The sequence below is a fragment of the Gastrolobium bilobum genome, unplaced genomic scaffold (assembly GCF_033153095.1).
Source record: "Gastrolobium bilobum isolate Gb01-03AN ecotype WA unplaced genomic scaffold, APGP_CSIRO_Gbil_v1 utg56008, whole genome shotgun sequence".
NCBI lineage: Eukaryota > Viridiplantae > Streptophyta > Magnoliopsida > Fabales > Fabaceae > Gastrolobium > Gastrolobium bilobum.
The window spans coordinates 42263-52137 of NW_026899364.1; the positions used below are offsets into that span (position 1 = coordinate 42263).

General features: G+C 38.7%; 1 protein-coding gene across 1 annotated transcript; it reads right to left on the reverse strand.

Moving 5' to 3' along the window:
• Positions 1-1304: 1304 nt before the first annotated feature.
• Positions 1305-2964, reverse strand: LOC133289970 (shewanella-like protein phosphatase 2). Its single transcript, XM_061488012.1, has one exon. The coding sequence runs from the start codon at positions 2819-2821 to the stop codon at positions 1637-1639; it is 1185 nt and encodes a 394-aa protein (XP_061343996.1). The 5' UTR covers positions 2822-2964; the 3' UTR covers positions 1305-1636.
• Between the last annotated feature and the right edge of the window lie 6911 nt (positions 2965-9875).

Here is a 9875-nt window from a genome sequence, read left to right on the forward strand (position 1 = left end):
ACAACTCCAACCACCGAAATTCAGGATTTGTTGTGAGCTCCATAGCATCCAACTTTTGGGTAGCATCTAAGATGTCAACGTCGGCTTTTCCCTTTTCAGATTCACCTTCTGCAAGAATGGTAAGGCAAGGCATTTTGGCCTGACATTTGTGACCAGGACCGTAAGGCAAGCCGCAATGAAAGCATTTGTTATCTTCTCGTCTGCGCATGCATTCATCATAGGGCAACTGTCTACTCCCTCGAGAACGTGACTGAGAAGATAGGGTTCCAAAATGGGGATTTTTTATCGAGCCTTGGGTATGAGACCCATTTTGAAGCGAGTTAGATGACGAAGCAGTATTGGGCCATGGCCCGACAGCACCAAGAATAACGGGTCGGTTTGTCGCCGACCCATAAGATGACGACCTAGATCGCGAAACAAAACTCCCTATTTTGGTCCATTTCGTACTTCCTCCAAACTCTGTGTCGCTTGGTTGCCGTAGTTCGCCACTGTTGCTGGTCAGCCCTCTTCTACATCCCTGGCCAAGTCAATAGCACGCAAAACATCCTATGGGTCATGGAGATGAACCCTAGATCAGATATCCACATGCAAACCAGCCAAAAAATAACCCAAAAGCTGATTGTCACTTACATCCTCTGCCTGCAATCAACACCTCAAATTCTTGGACATAATCGTTCACCATTCCTTCTTGACTGATCTTAGCTAACCGTTCATAAATGCTACCTTGGCTTCGGTCCCCATACCGTTGTACTAACGCTTTGTCAACTCACCCCAATCAAGATTGGGTTGTCTTTTCTTCAAGAGGCGAAAACCAATGTATGGTACCCCTTCTATACTGACAAAAGCAAGGGACACTTTCCCTGTTGGCAAAATTCCTTGGAGCTCAAAAAATTTCTCCACCCGAGAGGGTCATACCCCTCAAAACAAAATGAAAATGAAAAATTAAAAAAAAAATACAGAAATTGTTAGGCGGTTATCATCTCCCACCTTGACAAAAATATATTTTCTGTAATCAATTAAGCCCCACCAAAAAAATAATAATAACAATAATAAAAAATGAACCATTTGATTGCAGGGATTGCACTCTCTGCAGTTTTATAAGAACTTTAGAGGATCCAGATCCTACAGTTTACCTTTCCACATCAAATAGGTTTTTATGCCTCATTATGAATCTTGTAATATAGAAGTCAACCAATCTATGTCCTCATCTTTAGGAAGAACAAGTACTTAGTGAAATAAATTGAAAGCAAATTAATTATGTATCAGATCAATGATGATATAACAATCCATTAAATATACCCATAAAGTTTGAAGGGAATATGCATCACCCAAAAGCTCCAAACCATCACCACTAAATTAAAAAGCAAAGGGAAGAGATACTTTCTAATCTCACATCTCTAAAAAATAAATGCAGTTTATATTGTACTTTACATTTCTCATAAGAAGGATAAACCTTCATTGCAACATTTGCCTTGATTTAAGCAATCATTATTTACCAGTAGCCCTAGATATTCACTGAAATTCAGTAACCTAACGAAACCTTAGGGGCGAATTGCAGACAAATAAAAGATAAAATCAGAACCTGTAAACAATCCTCTAACCAATTGTTTGAAGTTGAAAGTAATGCATAAGACCCTTAAGCCTTAACTTCCACTTGCTTAGGTCCACCATGTTCTGGAAGCAATAATCCAAAACCTTCGTCCTTCCCAACATCCAAGCTAGATGCATTGCCCTTACTCTGATACAAGGGATTTGATGTCAATATGCGCAACCCGGAAGTCCCATTTATCTCCAAAACCTCAGGCAAACCATCACCACAACCCTTGGACATACCCACATCGATCCGAATAGCCCGGTTTTCGCAAGCGCCATTAATCCCGGCCGTCTGAATCGTGTGGCCCATGATCATCCTCTTCACACCAGGAACCGTGGACAGAACATGCTCAAGGGTCGAACAATCACAATCCTTCTCAACCTCATCGGAGAATTTCCTCAACCAAACCACAGCATCCCTGCCCCGGCAATATGGCGGCGAAAACTGCCCCGTGGAACCTCTAAGCCAATCCCTAACTTCCTCATTAATCTTCTCCAAACCATAAGAAACATGCTGCGGCAACAACCCGCCGTGAACGAAAATTGAATCACCAACGATCAACACAGTAACGTTCTGCGCCAAAAACCTCCTCGAAATTGGGCCATTGGGCCGTAACGCCGCAACCCTGGCCCTAAACCCATCAAATAGCTCCTTCCTCACGCCGTTAAACCCCATTGGAATCCCTTCCAAGGGGTCTTTTGGAACTTCCAAACCCCTACACAAACTCTTCATATTATTCCCCATTCGGAACCATTCCCCCCAAACCCTAAATTCCTCTACCCCAGTTTCCGTCACATACCTGAAATCTCCCTCAACATTCATAATCTCGTGATTACCGTTCATGGTGATAATCCTGCCGCCGCTACGCGCCGCCTCGCGCTTCAGCTTCTCGAGGAAATAGAGGATTTTGAGCTCATCGCCGCCGCGGTCTAGGACGTCGCCGACCTGGACTACGGTGGCGGAGCCACCGATATAACGGTCAGAGGCATCGATCAGGCCGCCGAGGCGCAGCGCCTGCTTGGTCTTCTTGAGGTCGCCGTGGAGGTCGCCGATGGCGATCAGGCGGCGCGGGGAAAGCAGCCGCGTGGGCAGCGGCGGCGGCGATGGCGGCGGAGGGAGGAGGAAGAGTCCGCTGACTGAGAAGTCAACGAAGGTGTCAACAAATGATGATAGGAGATTGGGTACGTCTTTGCAGAATGAGGTTGAGGTATCTTCTTCCCCTTCCATTTCGATTATTTTCGTTACTCCCTCGCAAATCTTTGCTTTTAAAGCAGAAAATTGGGGATGTTTTTCCCTGCAATTTCTTGCAGTTATGCATGATAGTATTATTTATAAGTATATAGTCCAACGAGTGGGTTGTTGGGACAGAAATTGATCTCATTTCTTTGTTTCTTCTTCGGCCAAACGTGTGGAAAATCTTTCGGGCTTTGAAGGATTCAATGAATCTAATGTAATGGTTATTAGTTGCTAATCAGATAATTTATTAGTGTAAAAAAAATTCTATTTGATTCTCATATATTACCGTAATTGAATTTTATATGAATATCGGGAAGCCAATTAGAGTTGAGTTAATTAAAAAAAAAATTATATTGACTATTCTGTGAATAAAATAGGTGATATTAGTTTTCTTTTTCTTTTTAATTTTAATAAATGGTATAATAAATAATACTGAAGATATTTTCAACTTTTGGGGGTGCTTTTTGAATTTGAGACGACAAAATTAAAACAAGAAAAAGATGAGGGTAAAGAAATTTTAATTTGAATAATCAATATGCTTTTTAAAATCATTTTAATTTTAAAATTTATATAATGAGAATTAACTTTTCAATTTTAAGTCATATTCAAACATAAAAGAAATCTATCTCTACTGTACTTGGTTATAGAATTCGTTTTAACGGGAAAAAATAGATCAACAATGATAATTGGATGACAATTATTGTTCCAGTGCTTCATTTGTACAGACATAGATAAAACTTAATACATAGTTTGTAAGAATTATTAAAGTATTCATGTAGTTACTACACTAATTTTAAGATTATCCCAACCAATATTATAATCTATATAATATTTATAACAAAGGTTGTTTTGATGAAATTTTACAGATTTGTCACCTTTTATAAAAAAGAAAAAGTTGGTCAAAACTTATATCTTTACTTTTTATGAAACTTTAATTTCCTTTCTTTAATTAATGTTATTCAGGAATTTGACCTCTCTTAGAGGTCTTTTGGTTTAGCTTTTTTTAAAAGTAACTTTTACTACTTCCTTATTTTAAAAGTACTTTTTATAAAAGTTAAAGCTATTTATATTTTTATAAAAATATTTAGTTTTTGAAAAAAAATATTTAACTTTTGACTTCTGCTTTTCTGTGAAGTTAAAAATTTTAGCTTCTGAGAAAAGTAAGTTTTTGACTTTTTTTGTGACTTCTCCTTTTTTTAAAAGCAGACATCCAAACGAATTAAAAACGAAAAGTGCTTTTTTTCTTGAAAAAAAAGCAGTTTTTGAAGAAAAAAAAGCTCATCCAAACGGGCCCTTATGCCCAATAAAAAAATCCCTTGCCTTTGAAGAAAACTTTGACCAATAATGTTGCTCAATTGTTCAGGCTTTTTGACCCATTTGCCCCTAATTAAATAATTAATAACCAATTTGTCCCTCCCCCAGAACTATCCACCATCCTGCCCACATTTAGTCGATTAAGTTGCACTTTTAATCGACTAAATGAGCTAAACTCAGAAATCATGAAACGCGAATTTTAGTCGACTAAAAACTCACCTTAATCGACTACATTGTTTGCACTTTTAGTCGACTAAGCACATTATTTAGTCGACTAAATGTCGCAGATCAGGTTTTTTAAAAAAACCCCATTTCGCAAAGGGGGTTATTTTCAAACCCTAATCGACTAAATCGCTCCATTCCGTCCCCTCTCTCCAACCAAGTCCGAATCTCAACCCTTGAAGGTGCGATTGAAGCTTCCTTGGTTCACACTTGCGAAATCGACATTTAGGTAACGTATTCTGACTTGCATTTGGTTTTAAGTTTAGTTTTTTTTTTTTTCTCCATGCATTTGATTTCTGTTTGCGATTTTGTGGATTTAGGTTAGGGGTAGGGTGCTAAGTTTGATGTGAGGGTGAGGGTTAGGGTTGATGTGGTGCCTTAGGCTTAGGGTTAGGGTTTATGTTGCTGTTTTGTTTGGGTTGTAGTGTTAGGGCAAGGAATGGGTTTTTGTGATGTGTTAGTGTTAGGGCTAGGGTTAGGGTTAGGGTTTCTGTTTTAGGGTTAGGGTTTCTGTTTTCTGTTTTATTTTAGGATTAGGTTTTGTTTTTTATATTGAATTTTAAATTTTTTGATATTGTTATTGTTCATTGATTTTTGTTTCCACTTGCATTGTAGGTGCAGTTGTTCCATGGCTGGCCGTAGAAGATCGTCTAGCACTGGAAATGAGAGGCGACAGAAGCTACGACAAGACCGTCCGTCTTCGTCAAGGCCACAAGAGGAAGACCCCGCTGCTGTCGACCTCCCATTCGGATACTTGTTCGAGAATGACCCGGTGGTTCATGAATCTTTTGTCCGTGACTTTGTTAACCGACCGATTTGTGGGGCCAAATCACTTGATACAGCCTTTTTTGAACAAGAAGGTTTTAACATTGTGAGGTGGTTGGAGGAATCACATCTTAGGACCTTGGCTGAACTGTCGTGTTCATATTCTGAGCTGCATGTTCGTGCCTTCTACCATAACCTCAGCTACCATCAGGGTGAGCTGAGGTCTAGGGTCTGCGGGGTGGAGATCATCATGACGGCTCCGGTATGGTTGGAGTTACTGGGGTATGACTTTGATTCTGCGCAGACTGTGGAATATGACGCAGACAGCAGGACCATACTTCCAGGATATACACGCGGTGATGCCGTGCAGGAGTAGAGAAGAGTCCGTGGGCAACACATTGCCTATACGGTGGGGTTGCTTACTGTGGAGTCCCGCATACTACACTATGTCATCACCCACATTCTGTTTCCGCGAGCGTTCAATCATTCTAGGGTGTTGGAGCATGACATTCCCATCATGTGGGCTATCCGACATGGTACTTCGGTGAACTGGAGGCACTACATCTGTTGGATGATGTATAAGGCCAAACACAAGGGTGCACTTCCATTTGCTTGTCTTGTTCAGAGGATATTGGAGCATTTTGATGTTCCCATGGATAATGTGACCTTGAAGAAGACCACATGGTATAATCATAAGTTTGGAAAACGTCTACTGGAGCAGTGCAAGATGACAAAGAACCCCCAAACAGGAGTGTGGCAGTTAACAGGTGCGGCTGATGTTGAGGTTCCTGATGTTGCTCCAGTTGTAGACATGGTTGAGCCCGAGGTGGAGGATGATGATGACGATGATGATGAGGGTGACCAGCAGGAGATAGCTGAGCATGAGGGTGGGTTTTCATTACGTCGCCGGCATCATGCGTAGATTGATTGTAGGCATCCTCAACTTCAAACAACTGCAAGTCTCTATCAAAAACACGGACACGGAGACTGACAGTTAACCGATCATTCTTTTGTAAGAAGTTCTCAACCTTTTTTGCAATTCTCCAGCCTTTGTCCTTTACTTTTTGGATCTTTTCACGCCTCTTCACAAAATACTCTACAAGTCTACTTTGCGTCATCTTGACCAATGCCGTTACTGGCAAATTACATGCACCCCGTAGGACCTTATTGATACACTCAGATAGGTTAGTCGTCATATGACCAAACCTTCGGCCCTCCTCATCATAAGACCTGCACCATTTCTCTTTGGGAATCTGATCTATCCATGAGGCTACTTGTGGGTTACTGTCGACAAATTCTTGAAATCTTAAATCAAAGTGAATCTTCGAACACATGTAACCTGCAAAAAATGAACCCAAATTGCAATGAGTTATACATAAACAACATTACATACAACATGTACACATTCATGTAAATAGGTTACCTAGTTTCATCACCATTTTCTTCAGTTCCACGTCCCTAAACTTAGTGTTGAAGTTGCTTCCAATGTGACGAAGACAGAACACGTGATACGCAAATGGAGGCTGCCAACCGGCATGATCCTTCACAACCCTGATGATGCTGGGGTGACGATCGGATATTAGATATATAACATGCCTACGTGTGACATGGAAACGCATCTGGCTAAGAAACCACAACCAATCATCCAATCTCTCACCCGGTGGAACAATGGCAAACGCAATAGGCATAATGAATCCATCACCATCCTGTGACGTAGCAATCAAGAGGGTACCTTTGTATTTCCCGTACAGGTGCGTGCCATCAATTTGGATTATGGGTTTACAATATTTGAAAGCCTCAATGCACTGGTGAAAAGTCCAAAATACCCTGCGAAAGACAGCCTTATCGGTGTAGACACGTCGTTCGTCACAACACTGATCCGTATCAATCTTGAACACATAACCAGGATTTATCTGTGTCATGTAGGTCAGCCAACCAGGTAAAATGGCATATGATTTTTCCCAGTCCCCAAACAACTTCCCAATGGCCTTCATTTTAGCCTTCCAAGCCTTCCTATAAGATATGTTGTATCCATACAAACTTTGTACCCTCTCCTGAATAAGAACTGGTTTCGTGGATGGATCTTCTTTTACCATACCTATACAAAATTCGAAGTCAACACAATCAATAAATATACCGAAAAATTAAACCATAAACAAAAATTCTGTAATACATACTTATAATGGCTGCACAGATTACATCAGAATCCAGCTGTCTATGGTCCCGAGTAAGGCCTTGGTTTAGGCAAGTGTGTTTTTTACCCCACTTACTAACAACCCAACTATTTCCATTCTTGGGCAACATAGCCCGCACGTACCAGGGACAACCATCATTATGGTGTCGACACTTCATCACAAATCTATGGTCATCACTTTTTGCCACCACAGCAGTACGATGAGACTTCATACAATATAATTTGACTGCATGTTGCATTTCAGATTTAGTTCGAAACTCCTGGTACAAATATAATGGATCCCCTAAATGCCAGCCACCGTGGATGTCATCGTCGCCATACAATATCTCCGTCTCATCATTAGGGTGAGCCCAATTAATGAACGAATAGTGTGGGTTGTCGTTCCAAAATGGCTCAATCTCAGAACCTACGTCCAAATTTAAACTTATCCGTCAGTACGAAAGAAAACACAAATATATATATATGCAAAATTAAAACTTTAATTTACAATCTTACCACTGCTAACAGGGTCAACACGGAGCGGTGGCATAACCTAGGAACTCAAGTTTCCTGAACTAGTATCAGCGTCAAAATTCCCCTCTACGTTCGTATCTGAGGTGTCACCCAGCGGAATAACACTCTCGGGTTCACCATCGTCTTCACTGTCCATATCCTCGTCATGCTCATCCTCATCCTCGTCTATTTCCCTCGGTGGTATCTGACTTAAGACAGGTGCAGGTGCAGATAAACCGACCACTCTGTCTTCTTGACTTTGACTTCTTCCATGCACAGGTGCAGATGAAGATTGACCACAGTCTATTTCAACATATATCTCAATAAAGTTTTGAAATTTTCGGTCCACAATTGCATCTATGACACAATCCACATCTTCATCGTCACATATATCATTACCAATGTAGAATATAGCATCCTTACCAACTGTAGACTCTACCCTGGCGATCATCCGTTGAACGCCATGGCTGCCGTGTAGCCCCAATTTTTGGTGAATCCTCCCTTTCAGCTCATTGTACGTAGTGCCCCGTTTGATTTTCAACATTTTCGTTTTTCCTTCAAATTGAACACCGTTGGGGCCTTCATAATGCTTTCCATCATAGTAAATCATGGTAACATACATGTTTGGACTTGAGCTCATCTTTCACACGAATTTTGGGGGTAGGAATCGGATTTTAGGGTTTTGGGTTCGAATTTGGGGGAAACAATTGAGAAATAAATGAAAATGACAATGATTTCACAATTACTATGCCTTAGAGGTGGTGTGATGAAATGGAAGGGTGATTGGAAGGTTCACAGCTGACAAACAAGAGAAAGAGACCAAGGGAGGAGTTTTACATTCGAATATAATGAAAATGAGACCAAGAGAGGTCTGGATATAGGGTTTTTCGCGATCTTTAGTCGACTAAATAATGTGCTTAGTCGACTAAAAGTGCAAACAATGTAGTCGATTAAGGTGAGTTTTTAGTCGACTAAAATTCGCGTTTCATGATTTCTGAGTTTAGCCCATTTAGTCGATTAAAAGTGCAACTTAATCGACTAAATGGGGGCAGGATGGTGGATAGTTCTGGGAGAGGGGCAAATTGGTTATTAATTATTTAATTAGGGGCAAAAGGGTCAAAAACCCAATTGTTCACATACTTATTGCTGAAAACTAAATAAATAAAGTAAACTTGTGTAAAAGATTATGATATATTTTAAATGAAATTAAGGGTAAATGAGCTCTCACTTATATACTTTATGAATAAATTCACTTTAGAAGAGTTTGTTCCTTTAATTTTCTTTTTTCTTAAATAACAGTAACAATTTTTAAATTACTTTTTTACAAGTAATTTGGCACTTCATTAATATTTTTAAAACTGAAGCAATCATTAAACCAGTGAAAGTATTGAATCATAATTCAGTAGTCAAACCGTAATCAAATCATGGATAATAAGACATTTAGTAATAGCTTAAATCGTATCATATGTCCTGAAAGATTAGAAGCTAATAATAAGATATTAAATACTTCACGTGAAAGTTTACCAATATCGTGTGGTTTATTTCAGAATCACCTATGTCTTTATATTTTTTTTCAAATGAAAAGCATTATGTATGTCCTTTTTTAACATTGTTAAATATTACTCAATTCTTCTAATTTTGTCCCTTAAAATACTATTTAATAAAATAAAATTTAGAATCTTGCACAGCTACCATGAGCGGTCATTAAACAATAAAAAATATATTTTCTTAAATTAAACATGTATTTATATTTTCATTTATCATTTGTGATTTTTATGACAAAATTAAAATAAACTTATATCTTTTATTTTATAATCAAGTGTACTTTATTTTTAAAATTTTAAAATTATAGAATGTAGTTTTTAATTCTTTTAATATATACAGTTTATTTTTAATTAATTTTTCAATATTAAAAAAATTATAGTATTTTTTAAAATTTCAAGATTAAACTATATTTTAACTTAATTTTTTAAGATAAATAAATAATTTTTTTTTCAAGTTTGGTTAAAAAGTTATACATAATTTAAGTGTGACAATATTTGTCGTTAGCAAAAAAAT

Excerpts from the sequence above, each read along its gene's own strand:
- LOC133289970 (XM_061488012.1), bottom strand. The coding sequence starts at position 2,821 with ATGGAAGGGGAAGAAGATACCTCAACCTCATTCTGCAAAGACGTACCC.